Consider the following 24,584-nt stretch of genomic DNA (forward strand, 5'->3'; position numbering starts at 1 on the left):
ATGTGCTTCCACAAAAGCCTTTAAACTGATACATCATTACAAATGTATGCATTGTGTCCAAATTAGATTCTTCATCAGTATAAGGGGTTCAATGTACTAAAATAGGCATGGCTTATAACTCTCAATGTGATGTCTATATGTTCTTACTTTATACATGTATGTCCTACTAAATTTGAATTTTGGAGCAGGATTAACTTAAGCTGTCGTAAATAACAATCTTAAGTGTACACATTTACAAACCAAGGGCATTTTTTCCTACCACCTAACTTTCCATGTTTGACTCGCTGAGTGATATATGACCGTTTGGTTTTGGTTTGGTTTTGGCAAATGATGCTCTAAAACCTTCCACAGAGTACCCTACCCCCTCCCCCCACCCACACCCACTGCCTTGAGACCCTCACAGGTGAGTAGCACGCTTAAAATGTTCCTGATTGATTGAACTGAGTGGATGTGCACATTTGTCTGCAATATCCAGACCACTTCTTTGACTGACCAATGAGGATGTCCAAAAGTGCATAAGTTAGGCTTTCATAAGTGACTTTCAGTAACTCCTAACAATGCTTCTACTTTTACTACATTTGTTCAGCTTACTCCAATTTCGACTCAAACGTAGAATGTGAGTCATTACAAGAGGAACAGGCCCAAATTGTCAATGAACACCTGTAACTGATCATTAAGCTTGTATATCAGTTACTCATGTGCCGCCAGCAGCACCTATTCAGTCCTCAAATGTAGGCACAGTTGTCAGTTTCCATCTTCTGAGGATGCAACATTTTGCCACCACTAGAGTAGTCACTCCTCAATTTCTTGTAATTATTCAACCTTAAAATGCCCTGGGTATAATGAAGGGTCGCTAATGTCAGGCAGGGGGTGAAGAGGAGGTCCCTTTTCTCAACAATGGTACACTATAGTCAATGTAATTAGCTGTAGGTTGGGGGCGTTTCCACAAACTATGAATGTCTCTGTTGCCAGCAACTTGCAACGGCTGACGTTTTTGCCCTATGTGATTCATTCAATCAATCAGGAGTTTGTAAAGCACGGCTACTCAACCGTGAGGGTCTTAAGGTGCTGGGAGGGGGGCTCGACTGTCTGGGCAAGATCGTTCAGTCGCAGAGCCAGGTCTTTAGATCCTTCTTAAATTGGGTCAGTAATGGGAATTGCTAGAGGTGGAGGGGCAGCAAGGTAGGAGAAGGATCTTCCTCCGGTTCTGGTCTTCTGAATCCGTGGGACTGTGGCCAGGGCAAATTGGGTGGAGTGTAGTTGTCTGGCGGGTACGTGGAATGAGAGGCGGTGGATCAAATATTCTAGTCCTACGTTGTGGAGAGCTTTGTATGTGGTTTATATGGGATCTAGAGACCATTCTGCATGATCTTCAAAAAAACAATTTTCAGGTAGGCTTCACTAAGACCTTTATCATAGGCATTCATTAGTTCTGACCAAGCTTCCTCAGTATATTTCGTTTGTAACCTCGCCTGCCATTTGCATCAGGGGAGAAGTTCAGTTGGTTCAGAGTGGAGTTCGGTTATCAGCAGCTCGTATAATCCCCAGATCAGTTTATCATCACCCCACTTATCCAGATAACCATGTAATGGTGAGATCCCCATATCATACATTTGTGTTCCTGTCCTACAAATGAAGTAGTGCCTTAACTGTAGATATTTCCAGAACTGACTTTTTTGCAAGTGGAATTCCATTGAAAGGTGTGTGAAGGATTTGAAGACACCATCTGATATTAGAACATTGGAAGGTTCGGAGCTCCATTGAAAACAATGGAGTGCTCTGGGCTGCTAATGGCCGGTAGAAGCCCGGAGCGCCAACATTCCAATGTTTATTCACAGCTCTTGCTGTGAACAAAAGGCCTCACGGAGCCTGAGGGGATTTCCCCTCGGGCTCCGGGAGGCCTTCGTTAAACAAATTAGAACATTCTGCCCTCTAGAGAACATGTTCTAATATCCTTAGAGCCCTTCTCCCTTGTTAAAGACCCTTGCCTTCAGTTTGGGCCTTTAATGCTGCAGCAGGCCTTTAATGGCCGGTAGAGCCCACCGGAGTGGTCTCTCTCTATGGCTATACAAGATTATCTTTTTTCCGGATTCCCTTATCATGCCATTCTCGCCGTGGAATTGGCCTGCCTGCAATTATTATGGTTGCATTCTTCGATATAAGGGAGCTAGACATAGGAGCCCCTCCTTCCCTCATTTCCTTACACGTTGCGGTCCACACACATATCCTCTCTTTCAACTGTGGATTTCCAGCATTTTTCATACTCTTAGTTCCTCTATATAAGATATGGGGACCTATGACCTCTGATTCGTTTCAAATTAACCTAATCTGGCACTTTATTATGATTCAAATGATATGCCACCTGGGGGAGGGATTGTGCTCTTTAATGCGTGGTGGCTGCATGGAGCTTTGAAGTTGTAAGTCTTGATGCCATCATGCCCAGCACATATGGGATCCGCTATCGGTTTTAACATGGAGCTTGATGGACAGCATACCAAAAAAAGAATTGAAACTGGATGCCACAGCCATCTTCACGATTTGAACCCTGCCCCAAAGAGAGAGCGTTAGCATTTTCTTTTTGACACAGTTGGCTTTCATTTTTTCCAATGGTCCCTGAACATTATCCTTCATCATGGTTGGAAAGTCTCTGCTGGAGAGCAGATTCAGATATGTCAATTATCAGGATAGAGATTTGAAAGGAAATTCAGCCAGGGCTTGCACAGTGGTGATGGATGTCTTGGGTATTGCTTTGCTCCCATCCCTGTTTATTTTGTACCCCACAAAGAAATGGGATTTTTTTTTTTAAGGACATCCATCAGGGCTTTTGTAGTTCTATCTGGGTTGCTTATTATCAGTGGTATATCCTCAGCATAGAGCATAAGTTTAGGTTCTCTAGTTGCCACCTCACTCCCACTAATCGTAGATGCTCTTATGGCTATAGCCAGAGGTTCCAATGCCAGGAGGAAGAGCAGTACTGCCCAGTCCCTCTTCCCATTGTGATGTATCAAGTGAGAAATCTGCTGCAGTTGGTTTCTACGGTGGGTTGCTGGTACAACCACCGAATCATTATTATGGATGTTTGCCCCAGCCAAAAGCCCCTCAGAGTCCGAAATAAATTGCTGCAGTTTGCATGATCAAAAGCTTTTTCAGCATTGAGGGAGAGGATATATTTTTCATGCCAGAAAAAAAGATTTTCCCACCCTGTTTCTGTATAGTTTGTCAACTTCCAGCATCAATTGGTGAGTCTTGTGTAGGAGTACCTGTTTGGTTTTTTGTGCAAGTTTGGGAAAGCACCGTTTTCCTTTTATAGCAGTGGCACATTGTTTAGTGATCAGATAGGGAGTGTCGGGCCTGCAAAAAAAAAAAAAAAACGAGAACCAATGAAAAACATTAAGGTGCCCCACCATTCATGACTAGGAAAACTGGTAGAAGTTTTAGACATGTTCTCTGGCGCTTTGCCACATTTTGTTTACTGAGTGTGTTCGAATTAGCCTCAGCCAATGCTTGATAACACCTAGAAGCTTATAGGGGTTTTGCCCTGGTCCTAGAGAATTGGAAGGTTTCCAGATTGTCCCTGAAGTCAGGAACTGTCCAGCAAGGAGTTTTTCTAGCATGTTACAGAAGTTAGGGGAGGGGCATGGCTGACAGCAGTGGCTATAAAAGGAACGTCACCCTCCCTCTGGTCACACGTGCTTGATGTACAGTGAAGACTTCCTCACTGTAACAGCCCAGGTGAGGACCACAAACAGTTTGAAGATGCGGGCCACATTTTCAGACTTCTCAGAAGGATCTTCAGTCCATGAGAAGCAGAGAACAACTTGGTGGGGTTGTATGATGGTACAACATATGCCTGAACAATGCATACTTGTACCTCGCAGTCTCGACCACAACCGCATCTTTACCACGCATGCCTTTACCACGTGATTTTGTGGTACCCAGATGGTTAAAAGGATGTGTGCTAAAGATCATACCCCTGCCCTGTAAATTGTCCCTTTTCCCTCAACTCTGAGCCCTAAAAAATAAACCCATGCCCCAACAACTACCCTGATCTCAGGCCCCCTGCCATGAGCCCTAAAAACTGTCCCCAACATCCCTAAACTACCCCGACCCTGCACCCCCCCCCCCCCCCCGAGGTCTAAAACTGCTTCCTGCCCTGTAAACTGTGCTTTTTCCCCCTGCCCTGAGCCCTAAAAAGTAACCTCACACCTCAATCTTCCTTGACCCTGCACCCCCACTCTGAGCCCTAAACACTGACCCCTACATCCCTAAAGCACCCTGATCTAGCTCCTCCTGGCCTGAGGCCTAAAACTGCCCCCGCCCTGTAAATTGTTCCATTCCTCCGCCTGCCCCGCCATTACCCTTAAACTGCCCCCTCACCCTAAAAACTACCCCGACCCCAGCCCTGCACCCTGAGCCCTAAAAACTGTCCCCTACAGCTGATAACTACCCCGACCCCGACCCCAGCCCCCCTGCCCTGAGCCCTAAAACTGCTCCCTACCCTACAAACAACCCCTACCCCTCCTAAGTTCTAAAACCTACCCCAACCTTTAAAACTACCCCCCCCCCCCAGACCTGGCCTCAGCCCCACTTACCTCCCGTTTGTGCTTTCTCTTCCTTTCTTTCTCTTCCGGTTCTCCGCTCTGCAACTAGACCGCGCATTACCTTCTTAACCACGCATATGCGTGGTTAAGGCATGTACATGGTTACGGCAAGCGTGGTTACGCTTACATTGGTCTGACACGCATAGCTGAGCCCGCGTTGTCCTGACAGTTTCCCCTTTGGTGGTAATGCATATGCCGCTTTGCGCTGTTCAGGGCCCCTGGTAACCAATTGGAACTCTCGTGGAAATGACAATATAGAGGGTAGAGTTGCTCCACAACAATAACCCAAACAAGGATGTGGTTCTTGTTTTTATTTTCTTTGCTTTAAAAAGCATCACACATTGTAGACGACCAACGCATTCCATCCATAGCAATGGACTGCTTCAATACAATAAATATGTACAACGTATGAAAAACAAACCTAGAAAACCCAACATAACACCCAATCATAACACATGGCCCAATACTCTAATAAGGTAACGATAGACCTTGTGAAACGTGTAAATATTAAAGTACAAATGTGCAAAAAGTACAAAAATACAATTAATACCGAGTGCAGTGCATCAACAGCAATTCAGAACAAATGCCACCAAAGGGTGAAATGGCAAACTGTTTGACACCTAAACAGGGAACAACAGATGACACAACCGTATTCATTTCTGTCTTGTGTGTTTCAACTATAGGGATTGATATTTGGATGTGTTCGAGCTCCTGCACAACACTGTCGCCAAATTCAAGTCAAAAGGGCATGACCATGACTTTATGCTGGCTAGATCCTCCTAGAACAGCCTCTGCCCAGAGGCCGTGTTCCCCGGCACTGATGAACACACCTATGTGTATTTGATGTAAATAGCTCTCGTTATATCTCTGTGTTCCTCTTCATACCTGTGCCATTTCTGCAGTTGAAAAGTCCTGTGCTCGTTATCGTCTAGAATGTTAGAGGGTTGGGCTCATACTCTGTCCCTCATTAGAGGGCATAGGCATTAGCACCCCCTAACAAACTCCCTGTGCTGGAGACCATATGGTTGCTTTGCTTTGGGATGATGTGACGTCACAGTGCAACCTCTCGCAATGTACAACAGACTCCCTCGATGTACCAGAGAAATACAGCAGGTAAGTCATACAGATGTGTTTGCTCCCCATGCCAGCTGCTCTCATGCATTGTGCTGCTGTTCTGCCGATATCCTGCACTTGAGTCGAAAACCCCCAATATTTCCTTCTTTGTTATGCCCAGTAGAGGTGGCTTGCCAGTGTGGCGTGTCTGGCTGCACCTACATCTCCTGGGATGTGGCGCAATCCAGTGAAGAGTCCGTGCCCTTCGAGCACTCGTACAGTCTAACGGAGGTTTTATGGGCCTGCGTCTCGTGTAGACACCTCTGTGTTGTCGCTCTGACGGTCTATTAGCCTGTGGCTGAGTCAGCCAGTCGCGGCAGGTGCAGGTAGGCACGCTGGAGCCGGACGCTGTTTCGATAGATGAGAGAATGGGATTTATTTATTTTATTGTCCCTATTCTGTCGTCCATCGATTCTCCCCTGTCCCGCCTCACCACCCTACCGCGCTTATCTGCACCGGCCGCCACTGGAGTCAGCAATCAATCTAGAGGCAGAATCCATCTGAAAAGCTCACGACCATTATCTTGGTCACTCAATGACCGCATACTAAGAGCAGGGAGGGTTGTTCAGAAGTAATCTCTCCTCTCGCAGTGCAAGTGAACTGCCTTCTCGAGCATGGTGTAGCTCTGTTCCCCTCCCTACTTTGAAAAAGGTACATTTAAATAAGTATTTGCAAAGGAGCATTTTCATTTTATTCCTTTTCTCTCCCCCCCCCCCCCCTTTAAATGCTCACCAATTGAGTGCGTTAAAGGTCCGGGGTTATATCTTGGCGGTATGGATACTCCATACCACCAAGCTGTGGTCCACCCACCAAATTTAAATGCGGACAGGTCTTCGGTTTGATCATGGCGTATAGCACCCGGGCTCCACTGTGATTAAACCCCTCCGATCGCTCTGCAGAGTAAATATTGACTGAGCCCTGCATTAAACTGTAAACAGCATTTGAATGAAGCGCTGTGACACTGGTTCCTTCCTGTCAATGCTTTAGACATGGCCACCAACTTGGCAGTCATTTCTAAATTTGTTGGGCGGAGTATTCTCGACCTGGCAGACTATAAATCCCACACCAGGCCAACGGAGATCACTCCGTCCGTGTTATTTAGAGGTCTCGGGTGGACCGATTTCTATATGTTCTATTTGATTAATTCTGAAGTGAAACTGTCAGTAACCCAACATTGAACAAGTCACCCAGCGTGCAATACTTGTTTTTATTCCCTGCACTCAGATGTCAACCTAGAAGGATGGGTCGATCAGTGGAATTAAAAGGAAGTTTATCAAAATAAGTCACCAGCCACCATTAACCAAACATCTTAACACATCTCGCATAAATGATGGCTAGAGCTGCCGACTTTGGTGCTGGAAACCGAGGTTCGAGCCTCGGGGTCGCGTCCACATCCTGTGATTCTGTGCAAACCACTTAACCTCCCCGTGCCTTTAAGAAAAATAATAATAATAATAATAATGAATGTGTCCTTGTGTAACGTAACCGGTGCTCATGTAAAGCGCTCCAATACCTTCGGGTCGAGATCATGGTATATAAATCTGCAAATAAATAAACATCTACTACAGTTGTCTGTGGAAGAGAAAGGAAGGTCAGAGTATGTCTGCTTTACTCCACCAATAACACTTTGCTAACTGGCCTTCCTGCTTTTAAAATGCCTTCGTACTTGTCTCACCTTCTCTCACCTCCCTACTCTAGAGAGGGTTTTGAACATGGTGGGGCCCAGGACTACTCCTCACCAGTGATGAGTAGTCCTGGGTCCTGCTCCTTAAACAAAAGTCCTGATCTGAATCTTTCTCCCTTCCTTTTGGTATCCCTTTCCCTTCTCCAACATGACCATTGGGTTCCTCTCCTGGCACTTTTTCTTCACGCAAGTGCAGCGTGGTGATAAGGTTGTGAGGGGTGGCCCTGTTAAGGTGGTTCAAGGGTCCATCTGACACATGCATCAGCTGTGACGATAGCCATCCGGTGCTATGGGTGTTTAGGTTTCTGTGGCTCGCCCTGCTGTGGTGCACAGACCAACAGGACAACCACATGATGCATAGCAGGATATGGCGTCTTCAAAGCATGGCTCTTGAAGCTGTTTTTTTTGGTATGGGCTGGTTGTCTAAGCCCATGGATGAGGATTGCACCCCCCCCCCCTCCTTCAACAGGGCTGTTGGAGGGGAGGGGGGGGTTCAGTTCGAGCACCCTAGGTGTAAATCTACATTTTGGGAATACCAAATATGAGTTTAATTTAGGTTAACTTTAACTTAAGTATGCAGAGGAATTAGAGAATTTATTTTTAGGACTCCTTCCTCAGTATCATAGCTGCCCTATGTACTCATTTTAGGGAAGGTCCACGTACTAATAAAGTTTTGAAAATGGCTCATACCAAAATCCAGTGTTTTTTTTTTTTTTTGCATCTGAGAATTGATGCAAATGTGTAATTATATATTTTGTATCCAACTTCAGGTACTATACAGTGGATCACTCCTTAGAAATTCAAATGATAAGAATGCACTTCGCCTAGGAGACATGGTGAGGCCTGTTGCAGAACATGGATTAACGCTAACGATAAAGTAAGGAGGGTCTACATTTTTAAATGACGCAAAGCTTTTTTTTGTTTTTATGGAGCGCAGACCTGTCCCCTCACCCCCACTCTGCGTGAATTTACACAAACTTACTTGATCGTGCTGGGTGAGGAGAAGGCCAAGAAGGTCAGAACTCAGGATATTTGACTCTGTGCCCAATTCACAAGTTTTCTCACACGTAGAACAGACCTATGAATTCAAAAAACGCTCTTAATTCATGCACTCTATAATACATGACGTGTACACTGCCAATCCACCCTCTTGAGCACACTGCCAATCCACCCTCTTGAGCACACTGCCAATCCACCCTCGTGAGCACACTGCCAATCCACCCTCGTGAGCACACTGCCAATCCACCCTCGTGAGCACACTGCCAATCCACCCTCGTGAGCACACTGCCAATCCACCCTCGTGAGCACACTGCCAATCCACCCTCGTGAGCACACTGCCAATCCATCCTCGTGAGCACACTGCCAATCCATCCTCGTGAGCACACTGCCAATCGACCCTCGTGAGCACACTGCCAATCGACCCTCGTGAGCACACTGCCAATCCATCCTCTTGAGCACACTGCCAATCCATCCTCTTGAGCACACTGCCAATCCATCCTCTTGAGCACACTGCCAATCCATCCTCTTGAGCACACTGCCAATCCACCCTCGTGAGCACACTGCCAATCCACCCTCGTGAGCACACTGCCAATCCACCCTCTTGAGCACACTGCCAATCCATCCTCTTGAGCACACTGCAAATCAACTGTCTTGAGCTACAGATTTCCCCCAGTGGTGATTGCACGCGCATGGATGGGAAAGTGAGTATTCCAGGAGGATGTGAGCGAGGGCAGGACGCCATGCAAGATGTGTGGTGGAAGCACAAACGCATACGTTTGTGGCTTTTAAAAAACATTTCACAAGTGGTATCGCTTCTGAAAAACACACAGGGCCTGATTCAAAAAATGGAACTTAAACATTTGTGCAAGCTTACCATTATTTACGATTTTACTAGTAGTATCTTAGGACAGTCCTATCTTTTTATGTGCGGAAACTCCACTGCCATAAAGATACTACTCGTAAAAGACCTCCGTGAGTAGCAAACAATCGTAAACTTACACAAGTGTACGTTTACATTTGTGCATCAGGCCCTGTCACTCTTGTTCACTTCAGATGAAAGTTGCAGTAAATCTCTTTTCAGTGTAAGAAAGAAATGTGTACACTTCCTATATTTGAAGGTACCAAAGTGTTTTTTGCATAGGGAAAAGGTTTTATCTACAGAGATCAAAAATCAAACTTTCTGATGCACATTTCTGCCATGCATACTCCAATGTCATTTGTGCCACGTGGACAGTTCACTGAAGTACATATGTTGGAGATGGAACATGCGAGGGAAATCTGCGATTTGCAGAGAGTCCAATGCATCTTAGAAATTGGCTCTGTGCCTTCTCAAAAATGTGCAAATCTACTCAAATCCAATACGTACAATGTATACACTAGCACATATTTTACTGTGGAAAGCAAATATGTAGGCCAACCTGGGAGCTTATATCAGTCCTGCAAAATATTTTAATATAGACCTATAATTCACCGACACTATCTAGAAGAATTAAAGGGAGATCCCTTCCGCCAATATTTGTTCGAAAGCGACAGTGGCACATCAAGTGATAGAGACAATGCTTCATCTTTGGCACAGCACTTGGAAAGTGCAATGCTTGTTCTATCTTAAACGCAAAGCAGTATGTGAATTAACCCGAAGCGTGGGTGATTTGCAAAAAACTGTACACAATGGTTTTTAAAGAAAGTTAGGTATTTCATATTCTATTGATTCACTTTGTAGAGGAAGGAAAGGGTGTTACAGCCACTTGCGTTCAGGCTGTTGGTCGCCCTGTAGACCATTTAATTCCAAGTATGGTTACTTGTCTTCACCCCAAACTTTTTTGTAAAAATCTATTTTTATTGATTTTGAACAGTTTCCAAATAGTATCGTTTCCATAGATTAGAATTACGAGGCTGTAAAGCAATTCTGCATAAAAATAAAGTGTAGCAGAAATCAAAAGGGCCCAGGCCTCTTATTATGAGGAAACAATTTCCCTGGCCGCCAATGCCCCATGGGAAACATTTCGCATCACGAAAAAATTACTTAAAGCCCCCCTTCCTCCAGACATACCTGATGTATCAGGTCGCCGCTGCAATGAACATGCAGACTATTTCTAAAACAAAATTCAGAACCTCTATTCATCTTTCCCTTCGGTTGACAGCTACATCAATCTCCACCTTAAGGATGAAGACCCTGGCCCGCTTGACAGGGAATACTCCTTGGAGGCCTTTCCCCTGATGAACCGGGAATCGTTCCAGGCCATTTTGGCACTTGTTAAGAGTGGGTCGCCAAAAGACCCAGCTCCACCCAATATTCTGAAGCGGGCAGCTGATATAGTTGCCCCAATCATCATTGATTTGATTAACGCCGCACTTTCCATGGGTATGGTTCCTCCCATGTGGAAAAGAGCAATGGTGAAATCTCTTCTGAAAAAACCTAACTTGGACCCAGGCTCTCTGGGCAACTATTGCCCCATCTCGCTCCTCCCCGGGATCAGTAAGTTTGTGGAGAAACACATCAACCTCACACTCTCTACGTTCTTGGAATCCCATGACCTTCTCCATTCCTCTCAAACTGGCTTTCGCCTGCGCCAAGGCACTGAAACTGCCCTTTGATACGTCAACCACCACATTCTGGTTCACTGACTTAGAGGTTTGGGGGTGACCGGTACAGCCTTAACATGGCTGCAATCTCCAGGATTGTAGTGGGGCCGCCAGGACGTCTCGATTCTACCAATTTCTAGTGGGTCTGTTAGACACACCACACGTCTTACCCAGAACTTTCCATTAAGACAACTTTCGACCGTAACGCATGGCAGGATTCTGTCTTGGGGTTTTGATTGTACTGGTGTGATTCTCCTATGGCATTCTCATTGATTTAAGACTACTTTGTTCACCTGACGATATACGTGTTTACCGCCTCATTTGTCTGTGTTCTTGGAGTGGTTACCGATTTTACGTTCATGCCATCAGTGGCTTGCACCTGGCAGCTATTTATGTTCGCGCTTAATAGAGACTTCTGCATTTGACCGATTAATGCCCTACCGGGTTGGAATAATCACCGGTGTAGGGATTATGCTGTTCTGGAATTACAGCAAACAGCCCTGAAGATTCAGAGACCTTTGTCTCTCTAATGAAACGTGTGTCGGCTGTCTCCTTTGTTCACAACTTATTAAAGAAGACTAGACATCTTCGTTGCATTTGGCTCAATTCTGTTTTTATGCATTTACTTTGCCTATTGTAATATTGTATGTGTGCACGGGTTTTGTTGATCTTTATCATGTGGTAGGGTTTTCCCTGTGCAAATTAAGGGGTTTTAGGGTTTCCCCTTCCCAGTTTAGCACCATACCAATTTGTTGTAACTAGAGACACATATACATTCACTAGCTGAGTGCCATTTCTTCCTTTAAATACTAAACCCATTCTTTCTGTACTAAACAATGTCTGCAATCTTTCCTGGAGGAAAGATCCTTCCAGGTGTTTGAGGGTGAGGCCATCTCAAAATCCCTGCCTCTACATTGTGGAGTTCCCCAGGGATTGTCCTTAAGCCCCATTCTTTTCAGTGTGTATATGGCTCCGCTGGCAGATATCGTGCTTCCTTTTGGAGTTCACATAGTGACATACGCTGATGACACCCAACTGGTTGTAGCTCTGAATCACCCCGACCAGGTTTCTACTGGCCTCCCTCCCTGTCTTGAGGAAGTAGTCAAGTGGATGAATCTGTTGCATCTAAAATTGAATGACGACAAGACTGAGCTTATGGTTCTCTGCAATCCTCTCTGCTTTAAAGCAGACACAGTGTGGCCAGCTTGTATGCGCCGTGCTCCTGCCCCTAAGACCGAGATAAAGAGCCTGGGTATCTGGCTGGATCAGGACCTCAGCTTTAAAGTTCAGGCCAGGAAGGTTGTAGCCTCCTGCTATGGCATCCTCCGGATGCTTCGCAAAGTGCTCCCTCTTCTTCCCTTCCAGGCCGAAAAGCTGATGATCCAGGCACTCATCTTATCTCGGATTGATTACGGCAATGCCTTGTATCTAGGTGTGCCGAGCTTGCCAATCTCGAAACTCCAAAACTGCGCAGCAAGGATGCTCATGGGCATCTCGAATCGGCACTCTGCGAGGCCCGCCCTGCATTCCCTCCACTGGCTCCCTATTCAGGAGAGGATCAACTCCAAGGCTCTGCATCATCCATAAGTCACTGGAAGGGAATGGCCAACCAATCAATCATTCTATGGTTCAGCCCTACTGGGCGAACAGGCAGCTGAGCTCAGATGAGCTCCATCTGGCAGTTGTACCCAGGATCAAGAAGGCCAGAAGTGGCGCGGCACTTTTCTTATAATGCCGCCAGATTATGGAACTCCCTTCCTCTGTACTTACGAAGGGACCTAACCATCTGGCCTTCCGTAAACAGTTAAAGACGTGGCTTTTCCCCTAAGTGATTTCTTCTGCCTCAGTGACAAGTTTGAGCGCTGGGATGCCTCCAGGTAGTTATGCGCTATAGAAGTGCTGTTTCATTCATTCATTCATGTGTTGGAATATCAGTCGTATTAAACCAACGCGCCCTTAATAGGCAGAAGTTTTCAACCTGTTGTGGGTATATGTTAGTTATCCCAGCAAAGAAAGAAAACTTGGCAAATAAAAATAACTCTTTAAGCCCACCCATAATGATGTGACCCTTAAGGTGGATCCAAACACAGCACGTGCTTGCCCCCAAATATGTTTTGAATGTCTGTGGTGCTAATAGCCCTTGCAATTCAATGCAGCACACAGCGTCTGACCAGCCCCCCTCCCTGGGACATTCTTAGCAACAATGCCTTCCAGCTCTAGTCCTCCATAATCAATCCCATGAAAGAAGTCTACCACTTCTCTTCAAAGGCCAGTGACAGGGTGTTTGCTCCGCCCCCCCCAACACTCTTCATTTATGCAGGTCAGCTCCCTCTGCCACCGCCCATTTCTTTTTTTTTTTCCGGAGTTTTATATAGTACGAAATTGACCCAAAGGTATCGGGTATCAGAGCGCTTTACATAGCACTAGTTGCATTACATAAGGACACATTCATTTTTGTTAGGCACTGGGAGATTAAGTGATTTGCCCAAAATCACAGGATGTTCAGCGTCATTGCCGAGACTCAAACCCAGTTCCTAGATTTGATGTCGACCGCCCTAACCGTTAGGCCAATTGCTCTCCTTCTTGACATCTTCCTTCCATCTACATTGGGGCGGTCCTTCAGTGGGCCTCTAGTGCATCACTATGGTACATTTGTCAATCACTAACTCTAGATCGAGGAACTTGGAGCCCACCCTCTTTGCCTTTGGGGGAGCTTAACAGGCATATCTCTGTTGTAAGCAAGTCTGTTCTCTAATTCAGCGGTGCTTTAATGCCAAAAATCCGTTCATGTCAGCTAGCTCCATGTCATTTGCATGAAGTCTGCATCAATCTTTGTGCATCTAGGGCATTTTTTATTGTCTGTCTTTACAATGAAGTTCAGTCTGTGTGATGTGAGGTAAGTGGTGTAAAGGTGGTTACATTGCATATATTTGAAGCTGGTGTTCCTGGATACTTCATGTGGATGTGCTAGTTCCCATTCCTTGACTTTCAACTCCCTCAGTAGGCCCTACGGCTTGTCACTTTACTATTAGTCATACATTGGAGGGACTTGTATATCCATGATGTGGACCTATTCTCATCCCCAAATGTAAGTAAGGCCTGTAGGACATTTTGTGTCTGCAGTTCGGTGTGACATCCTCCCACAGTCCCCCCAGAAGATCGCCACAAGTGCTCCATACTCCAGGAACTGTGACACCAGGAGGCCATCAACAGACATGGAATGGAACTCATACGCTTCCCACCCTCGTAGCAGTTATGCACTGTGTGGATTCCTTCCTCTGCCCATTACCTCATCTGTCAAGTTGTGAAGTACACGCCCCGTGCAGTGGGTTAGACAATTAGTGGGATCGCTGGTGCATACTTTGTATGTTGTGGCATCTTTAACATCACTCTCTTCCAGCACCACAGTGATTTTGTGAGGAGTTTGGGATGCTTAACTTCCCATGGCTTTACACCCAGAAACAGTGCAGTCAAAACACCCTGCCATTGTCTCTTTCCTAGTAGGCCCATTTTGCTGTACCAGTCCCGCAGAGCCGCCAGGTTATCTGGGCAGCCAGGCAGTAGAACTCGTAATCCGGCTTCAAGCCCTCCATCTCTCATTTGGTGTCATGGGATATGCTGCTGCCTGCCTTTTGTCCCAGACGAACTCCCTTAATAGGACATTTAGTGTTGGGAACTGGGACTGCAGGATCCAAATTGGAAGATTTGCAAAGTAGTGCAACATTTATGGAAGCATCACCCTTTTAGACCGGGCAATCCTTGTCATTATGGACCGCTGCAAGGATCGCTTCAACTCAACACTACCCTTCAGGGCTTGCAATACTTCCCCCAAGGTCCTTTACCAGGTGTCCTCGTCCTTAAGGTATGTTTTTATTTCCACACCCAAGTATTTAACCATCAGGGGGACCCATTGAATTCCTATATGGGTCACTGCTGGTTAAGTATGCTGCACACCTGGGGAAACTAGGAACGAGCATGTCTCAGTCCAGATTGTACGGAGACCCGATACCCTACCTAATTCGATGAGAAACTGTACACTTCAGGCGATGCTCTCTCCGGGATCCCAGAGGTGCCTTGCTCAATCATTGAATCAGTGACTGGAGTAATCCCAGCAATGGTTTCTGGGGTCAAATTATACTGTGGGTTCTCTGGTATTCAGCATTTGGCTTCACTGTAATGTGGGCTGGTTTAGGACCTTTGATAAGTCCGATGTGTTTACCTGAAAAGTCCCAGACTCCAGGTAACACGGTGTCTCTCAACTCTGGGGGCAACTCATCTTTTGTCATCATAGGGTACATTCCGATTTCTGATCTCTGTCTGACAAGTTTCAAGGAAATTCCTCATCAGTTTAAAACTCAATTCATTTGGGATACAGTAAATGGAACAATTCACCTTGCACAAAAGATCTTGTCCAAGCAGATTACAGGACTCGAATCACACACCACAAATTGTTGGTTCTCCTCAAAGGGCCCTATTTTGACAGGTACCGCTTCTGAAACTGGGCTAGTAATTTGTCTAATTGCAACTCCTACAACTTGGATTCTTGGCCCTGAGAGGCGTATGTTGGGAACCTCTGCTGTTCTCACAGTAGAGCGGGTATCACCAGAAACAGGATTCCCATTCACCTCATCATACACGTATGGACCACTCTGGTCTACCTCTAAGGTTCACATACTTTACTATTACTTAACTTCCCACCCTTTCCCCGTGCAAACCCAACAACCCACTGTTATGAACCCCAATGTACCCCAATATAGGCCTTTGTAGTTACTAAACCCTTTACCTACATTTGTACTAGCATTGTTCTACATAACTGGTCCGGGGCTGACCTTTTGCCTAGTTAGGTGCTGAATACATGTCTCCAAAATCTAGCCTCATTTATTATGCATGAGGATTCTCAGTATCACAGCAGGACTACCATCTTCTGCATAATACTATCTAAAAGGTCACCACTAGCGTCATCCGTGGCCGACATGCCCATAGTACACATCTAGGTAGAAACCCTGAGGGTGCCTTTGGGTATATAAGCACCACATCTTCGCTGGGCAAACCAGAGGAGAAAGACTTCCATGCTGACGCACGACACGGATGTCCCTGCCCGCAGACACTCCAGCACACAGTGGTCTGACATCCAAGACTAGATTCTTCGCTCTCCCACATCAGGTAATGGGCTTGGCTCTATCCTAAGGGGATTCTTGGCTATACACATTGTTGGAAAACGAGGCAGCATCTGTGAGGCCTGCACAAATAACATGACTACATTTGTCCTTCACTGGGAACCAAACACCCAATTGTAGCACCTGACTCTCAGAGGGTAGCGTTGCAGAGCAGTCTGAGGCTTACTCAAGGGAGGGGGTGTGGGCTAGTATTCGCCATTTGCAGGTGCGCAAAAATAACACTCAATAATTTATTGTCCAGTCTGTACTTTGCTTTATAAAAGTGGGAGTACATTACTCAATACTATGCACCAATTTACAAATATACATAAGCTGTTGAAATTACTTTGTGACATTGCATAACATCTCCACCCCTCCCGTGGGGGGGGTGGCGTCTAGTACCACCACTCCCATGTATGCACATCTTGCCCCCAATGCCATTAGTTGAACATAACCTGGGGCGTGGGCCCTGAGCACTGGCACCATCCCAGTGGCGACCCACCCCATTACCTCAACAAGCAATAAAAATGGGTACACCTGCCTTGGTGACACATGACCAGCCGCGGCCCGTGGAGGGAGTTCCGTGGGGCGGTAAGGCGGGGCGGGGGAGGGGCAGGGTGGGGAGTTCTAAAAACCGGAATATGGATAATTGCAGGTAAGTAAACAATTAAATAAATCTAATTTCGTAGCGCACGCTGCATCGCAAAATGCGACGCAGCGCGCGCTACGAAATTAGTTTTTATTTATTTAATTGTTTACTTACCTGTAATTATCCATATTCCGGTTTTTAGAACCTCCCACCCTGCCCCTCCCCCGCCCCGCCTTACCGCCCCACAGAACTCCCTCCTCGGGCCGCGGCTGCACATGACCCTGACTGAGCATCTCCTACTGACCATAAAGTATTGCACCTCTATATCTTAAGGGCTAGCAGTCTGGGGTCTTCACCTAAGTGCAGCAGCAAGAATATAAGCACACTTTAGAATGACAGTACTCAGCACATTTGTGAATCATTAGAATGTATTGCAATTACAGCCCTAAAGGCATCACAGATGAAATCACAGGATTACATGTACAGCCAGACACCCTAGCAGGAAAGTCTGGCCACATAACCCCACTTTGGTTATGACATCACCTTACACCAGTACTTCACATTGAACACATGAACTTCAGTCCCCATAAAAGAAATATCCATTAGTAAATGCATTTCAGTGCAATTACACCTCTTCACCTCCAGGGGATGCTCTTCTCTAGACCTCCCCTACTCAGTTCTTCACTCCATTATGCACTTTACAAACCTCCTCCAGTTGTAGAACGAAAGTTCCAGCCCAAGAGGAGTTAACATACTGGCTGAGCCCTTGAGGGGTTATTCTTTTTAAGTCCCTATGTGACTTAGGAAGTGACGTCTCTTCGTGCTGGGGGGGGGAGGCTGCGCTTCTCCAGCAGCTCCCCCCAGCACCTTTTCACCATTGAGGGTGACCCCTCTCCTCTGGGGGGCCACCAAAATGCCCAAAACGATTGATTCCCCATGCCCTGCAAGGCATTATGGGGCACTTCCTGCTCCTGCTAATGAATATTATAGCAGCGGCTCTCCCGCTGCGACGGGGAGAGCTACGATCTGTGCCTCTGGCCACTTTGGCTGCCTGTTGGAGGGTTTGGTCCCACCCGGACCCTCAGGTGAGTAAGACGGCTCGGGGAGCTCACCCCCGGCTGCTTATGCAGTGTCTTCCGCTTCTCTTCCTTAGCGGGGGCCCAGTCCCACCTGGGCCCTCCGCAACCTTGGCACTTTTGGTGGTGGGGCCAGCCTGAGGAGACCACCCCTGGCTGCTCCGGCTGACGCCCGGCCCGCACTCCTGTGTGCGGGAGCCAGCACTGCTCTTCGGGACCGGCGAGTCTTCGGGGGGATTGCGACAGCACTCTCCCGCCTCCCTCCAGCTTCGGGGCCCGGAGATGGGGTCCCGGGCCCCTGCATCCTCTTCACAGGGAGCGCGCCTACGCTCCCAGTCTTCGCTGCTCGCTGGGGGCCTCGGTGGGCTCCTGGCACTCCCGCCTTCCTCATCTTCACGGGGAGCGCGACGGCGCTCCCAGGCTACGGGGCCCGGGGATCGGATCCCGGGTTCCGCCGCCACGCCAACCTTCTCGGGAAGCCCGACGGCGCTCCCCATCTTCATTCTTCGGCAGGAGCCAGGGTGGGCTCCTGGCACCCCACGGGGGCAACTTCACGGGGAGCACGACAGCACTCCCCGGCTTACATCTTCACGGGGGGGGGTGCGACGGCGCTCCCCCGCCTCCATCTTCGGTGTGGCCAGGGTGGGCTCCTGGTCCCCTGCAGGCACTTTCATGGGGAGCGCTACTGCGCTCCCCGGTTTCCCGTCTTCTGGGGGCAGCCCCCGGGGACCTGACCCACCCCAGGGGCATCTCTGAGACCGGCGGCGGAGCCCCGCGCGCTTCGTCGTCGGTGTTCTTAGGGGTCAAAGGTCGCCTACCTTCCGGGGGCCATATCTCAGCCCCTGGGGGTCTGATCTGCCCCATTTTCACGTCTTCTTGCTCCTAGTGGCGTCCTCCAGCCACTGGGAGCACTCCAGGTCTCCAAGAGGGTGGATTCAGCAGGGAGCTGTCTTCACTGGCTCCTTGCGCCAGCCTTTCACCTGCTCCTCGCCTGGGCCTCTCTTCTCCCTGCGCAGAGGCCCCTGCTTCTGCGCCCTGGTCCTGGACTCTTCTTCTGGTGCTTTTCAGGACCCTGGGGGCAGTCAGGAGGTTCTTCCTTCCAACTGCCCATTGCTCCAGGCTCCAGCCCCTTCTGCTTCAGCAGACCACACCCCAGAGAGAGCTTCTCTTCCTGTGCAAGCACTTTTTAAAAGTTGAGTAGGGGTCTTGCAGGAAGTCTCTGTTGGTCCAATTAAACAGCGACACATCACTTCCCTGCCCCTGCTCCCTCCTTGTCCAGCCTCTGGGCTTGTTCAAATTGGCTTCGTCCAGGGTCTTAGGCCACATGTCTCTGAAGCCCCTTCCCCCCACGCTGCCTTCCCTCCTTGGTGCAGCCTGGTGCCTGGCACCCAGTGACGGCTGCTAATGGATGAGCCTGTAGCCCCACCCATCTTCTCTTCGTGGAGAGGAGGCCCTAGCTTGTGGAAGAAAGGTTATCAATCCATCCAGCTGAGGTTAGCCCTCAGCCTGGGTCTGGTCATGGCTGGCTCAGAGAAATATGACCGTTCTGGATGACCCAAAAGCAGTACAAATATGACTTTGGACTCTGCAGAATACTTCTTTTCACATCCGCTACAGTGGACTTAAGTGTGTGTCTGGAATCTGTAGGCCTAATGGAAGTTAATCTAGCCCATGGGCTCCACATTCCCATAGGGGAATAATGAAGTAAAAAAACAGTAAGACACACTGACTTTCCCTGGCATGTTTCTTTCCAGTGTATAAAGCCTATTTCATGTCACCACCCAATACTGCATAAGTCCTGCCACACCATTCACTTTGTAGCTGCTCCTGAACTGCGCACGCTAGGAATCTCCCCTGCGCAGCCCGTACATGTGTGCACACGCATGTACACATGTCTGCATGTAACCAGCCCGGTGTCCCTTACTCCAGCTGCTGCGCAGTGGCCTGGTCAAGCCAGGGGGACACCAGTAAAATCCCCATGCAGTCTCTTGCATCCTGAGTTCACTGTGGGTGAGTCCCAACGTATGAGGCTCCCCCACAGTAAAAGCTCAACAATTAGGTGCTCAAAAAGCAAAAAATCCGGGCAGCCCATAGAGTCAGAACCACCTTCTAACACACATACATAGATACCTACATACAGACATGCTAGGTACACTTATGTACATCTAGTTAGGGTTTACATCGTGGGACTATGCATTTTAGTGTTCTGGATCTATATGCCTGCATATATTCATTGTTTTAGTACTATGGTAGAATTCTAACTTTTCTTTACCCTGTTGGTGCTCATAACCAGATACATGTTTGTCTAATGAATTTTGCAGCACACATTTTATACTAGAATGGCGCTGGTTCAATAAATACATAATGAATACGTCACCACCGTTTATTCTGTATATCTCTCTGAGACGAGTGAGCACGAGTGACTGAGCGAAAAGTACTTTACTGTTTCCACGATCCCTGAGGGGTCAGGGTTGTCCTGTTCGATAGTTGTCAGAAACTATTCGCTCCTTGGTAAGAGGGGCTCATAGTGGCACTGTGAGCTAGCTGGTCTACAGACTAACATGTCCTTTGGGGTTGTCGGGAATCAGTCTGGACACCAATCCTTTAGTTTGTTGTCTAAACGCGCAGATCCTATATATATTTGTAGGAGCTACACAACACCGCTACGACACTATAAATTATTATTATCAATTAAATCAAAAAATGTAACTCACTTGAAATTGCAAACTATATTTTAAAAAATGTCATACAAACAATAAAACATAAAATTAATAGATGCACTTAAACACATTAAAATAATCAAACTACAATATTTTTAACAACTATATCATTGAACACAATATTAAAAACCAAGATTCTTAACAAGTTTACTTACCTAAAAAACGATTCAAGCCATAGTGTTGTAATGCCAAACCATTTTAAGGTACACTACTCCAAGTCAGTATATCTACTATGAAACCAGTCATCTCGTTGTGCCTAGCGTCTCATCTGCAATTTGCTATTTCCTTCTCTACACTTAGCCCACCTAAGATGGTGGTTATGCTGCGCCAGTGCCTGAGGTTTGCGCCAACTTTAACAATCGATGCTGCTGAATCTGTACTGCACCAGACTGTTTGCCTGTCTTGCAACGCTTCCAAATGTGACTTATCTTTTTTCTCCATTAGTCCTGCTGTATTGTGAGATCTCTGTGGTTCCCACCCCACTTCCCACTTTAGTATTTATTGTTAGATATTGCGAATCTTAAATATTTTGTCTTTTTAGTATTATGATGTAGATACTTTGCCCATCAACATACTTAACTTGAAATATTTTGTCTGAATGCTCTCTTGGCAGAATATGAATATTCTCAATAATGAGCAATATTGATATTTTACTACACCAGTAGGTTGGCTGTCTTGATTGTCAGTATTTTCCATATTGCATACACTTTACCTAGGTACTCCTTTTTAAAAGAATTAGAATTGAACGTCTCAAACTTGTCCATTCAATCACAATGCATGTGTTCTGCTTTCCTGTAACAGTTGAGGTACTCTCTAGATAGGCGTCTCCGTAGTGTCACTGATGAGAGCAACTGAACACAGCTTCCTGTCTTTACACCTCACTGATGGTACAGCACCACCATGCTCTAGAATTTCTGTAGGAGCGCTTGACTACCAGGTTTCAGAAAAGGCCATTTCTTTTAGATACATTCACAACTGGCAAGTGTAGAATTGCTTATAACTAACCAGGCACACACATTTTAAACTATCGATGCGATGTATCTTATTTGGATTTCTTTTCTTCCCTAAGTGGACTATTTACTGTTTTAGAACCACAGCTGTCACAAAAGCAGAAGCCGGTGCACCAGATTCAACAGATAAATTGTTTCTGAAAAGTAAGAAAGGGGACAAGATTCTGCATCAGGTGAAGGACTTTATGAAGCAATACGTGTACCCAAGTGAACAGGTAAGAGCTCAGTGGATTTGTGGTGCAATGAGGCCTGAGATATGACAGTACTGATGTTTGTGTTTGCACAAGCAATGTAAACCTATAGATAACATCAAGGTATATGCACACTGCCTGATTTCTTACTTATATTCACCATGATTCAAAACTTCAAGTTTTACTTCTCGAAGAGGATGTAGCCAAATCCAGTGTCTCTCCCAAAAAACATGTTTTCCCCTAGGAAATTCTACATTAGTTTTATGTTTGGCTACAAACATCACTGAATGTTTTCAGAGATTGTACGAGTTACGAAGAGAGACCGTGGTAAAAGGTCACCCCTCCCTTTCATCCATTGGTTGTTGTATGTTATTGACCTATTGGCCAGCCCACAGCCATCAGTCATTGTTTGACTGTAACTGTTGTAAGCATGTGCACCACCACACGCCCATTTCATTGGTGCAGGGGTCCTATGAATAGAGATTACTTTCTGCCATTGATCTAATATGAGGAAAGGATGTCGGAAAGCTGATTTTAAAGCGACTAACATGCTAAGAGGTCGAACTAGGCGAATCTGTGATTTAGGTTGCCAGTGTTCAATTGTTTGCCAGATCTTTTTTGTAGTAATGTAGAACCTCAGAAAAGAAAACAATTATTTCATAGGCTCACTGAATTTAAAAAGATGTATGCCAATTTCCAGGAGTGTTTTTTAAATTGTAGATCTATCCTCTTTTGGAAAGTCTTTCTGCCATACATTTTCCTCCTCAGGACTGCTGATACCCATTTCAACTCTTTGATTGGCTGAGTTGAAAGAGGTAGAGTTAGCGTACATCTATTCTGCTTCTGTAGTTCCTGATACTTTATTTCATCATTGAAAATTGTTGATGGGTGATTCTTTTTGTTTCCTTTGGTGAAGAGGCTCTCGGCACTAAACCTTTCAGCGTTACTGTTCTGGATCCACTCGATGCTACCGCATGATAAGTCCCCACATGTTAGGGTTGTGATGAGGAAGACAAGTCCTGGTTTCTTACTAGAAATCTTCATTACTCCCAAGCGTTACTTTCTTCATCAAAGTCCTGCATTCCCACCCTCCCAGAACACTGGGTCCCGGTGTCTCTTGCTTGGTATTTCCAGGCTATGCTGTGCTTGTGGTACAAGTTCATAGCCACGAAAAGGGTTTTCGACACTGCTTATAACTTCATGTGTTAGGACTATGGCTAAAAAGGTGAGATTTGGACTAATAAAGATTAACCATAAGTAAAAGGGATATTGTTCTGTTCTTTAAGGTAAGTTTCGTTACTCCTAGTCTCATATTAGGTTTTGGACCGAACCATAGTCCTTCTCAAGGACATTAATCTACTAATTTTGACCAACCCTTTCATTAATCAAAATACATAGCTTAATGGTTTTCGCCATTAAGTGACATTCTATCGATTAAAATCAAATTGTATCTCTAATGATCTGATTTCCTATTTTTATTTTATTTATTGTTTAACATCCAACTGCCACAACTTGAATGAGCAGATATTTGTAAATGTTCAAATAAAAATTTCCATATAAAGTAATAGTTTCTGAATAATACCTGCTACGCACAGTCTTGAGTTTTTTTCATCTGAATACCATGGTCATTGTAACCTAATTTTTTACTCCTATTTCTGTAATCCAACAAGCAAAAGAGAAACATAAAATGTATACAGTTCATAAATAAGAGAACACACTCTGCTGGTGTCATGAGATAATCCTCATTAAGGTTTGTAATATTGAGGTATTTAGTATGTGTTTCTCTATGGAGATTATTGTGAGGATCAGGGATAAAACTGAGTTCAGGTGCTTCCCATTTTGTGCTCACACATGAGTACTTTAATACCACTGACTGTGAAAACAAATCAGAAAGGAAAGCTACACCTGGTGCAGTTTTCCAAGAGTAATATTACACCCATGGTGTGACTTCTTCTAAGGTTGTCCATTTCCCCTGTGCAGCGTTGTGTGTATATATAATAGAATTCTTCACAGCGGAAAGGGGAGGTGAATGTGCAAAAACAAGTTTTTTCTTTTTATTTTTATTCTCAAGAAAAATATTTTTCCTTCTGGAGTAAGCCCTTTTCATATAGCCCCTCCAAATCTAGGGATGTGCTTTTACCCCTTGCAGCCTGATCAGGGAGTAACTGTGGTCCTTTGCTGCAGAATATGATTGAGCATTTCCAGACTGAAAACAGGTCATATTGAAGCTTGTGAATGCCTTCATACATTCATGTATGTAGGCATTTCTACACTTCCAAGCAAACCACCCACTGGAACTCTTACTTACACCCTTTCAGTGGTATTTACTACTGCAGATTCCTCTTTACAAATGGCATATAAATCTGCAACAGTAAAACTATTTATGCATCCTTTTGTGAATTCTAGAAAGGTGGCAATTAAGGCATTTTTAGACTTAAACATATGTTTATGGCCAAACATGCCTTTGTGCTATTAATGTAGAAGTGGGAAGGCAATGTTGAGTAGTTGCTGAGGATTTCAGGTTATCTCAAGATATACAAAGTGGCCAGTTTTTGTCTTTTAAACAAGTCCCTTGAAGGATTGCAACATTGTTGTGCTTTGTATCCTTAGGGGGGTGATAGATGTACGCCCATTGGAGATGAGTACAAAATATTACACTCAGATGGTGTGTTTGATGTGACAAAGAGAATAAAAACTATGAGTAAGACAATATTGTATCCTAGATTTGATGCTTTTCCAAACGTGTATTGCATGAAAGAGCAGGAGTGTAAAGTCACGGAAGTATGCCCTTTGGGTGAAGATCAGCTGGTAATATGCTGTGTAAAACCTTTTAAGGAAATTTCTTCTACAACTATTGCTAGA

General features: G+C 45.8%; 1 protein-coding gene across 4 annotated transcripts in view; it reads left to right on the forward strand.

The window, feature by feature from the left end:
- LOC146789127 (acyl-CoA dehydrogenase family member 11-like) overlaps nt 1–24,584 on the forward strand; it is a 286,543-nt gene that overhangs the window by 260,454 nt on the left and 1,505 nt on the right. The window contains exons 8-9 of one of the 4 annotated variants that reach the window (XR_014969747.1): nt 8,169–8,234; nt 21,611–21,746. Coding sequence is in view for 3 of the 4 variants with exons in the window: in XM_085630012.1 (XP_085486138.1) it covers nt 8,169–8,275; nt 21,611–21,746 (243 nt within the window). In the remaining variant the exon portion in view is untranslated. Of the gene's footprint in view, nt 1–8,168; nt 8,276–21,590; nt 21,747–24,584 lie in introns of all 4 variants that reach the window. The other 3 variants (XM_085630012.1, XM_085630011.1, XM_085630013.1) reach the window with 3 other exon arrangements.

Source organism: Triturus cristatus, chromosome 10, assembly GCF_964204655.1.
Source record: "Triturus cristatus chromosome 10, aTriCri1.1, whole genome shotgun sequence".
Lineage (NCBI taxonomy): Eukaryota > Metazoa > Chordata > Amphibia > Caudata > Salamandridae > Triturus > Triturus cristatus.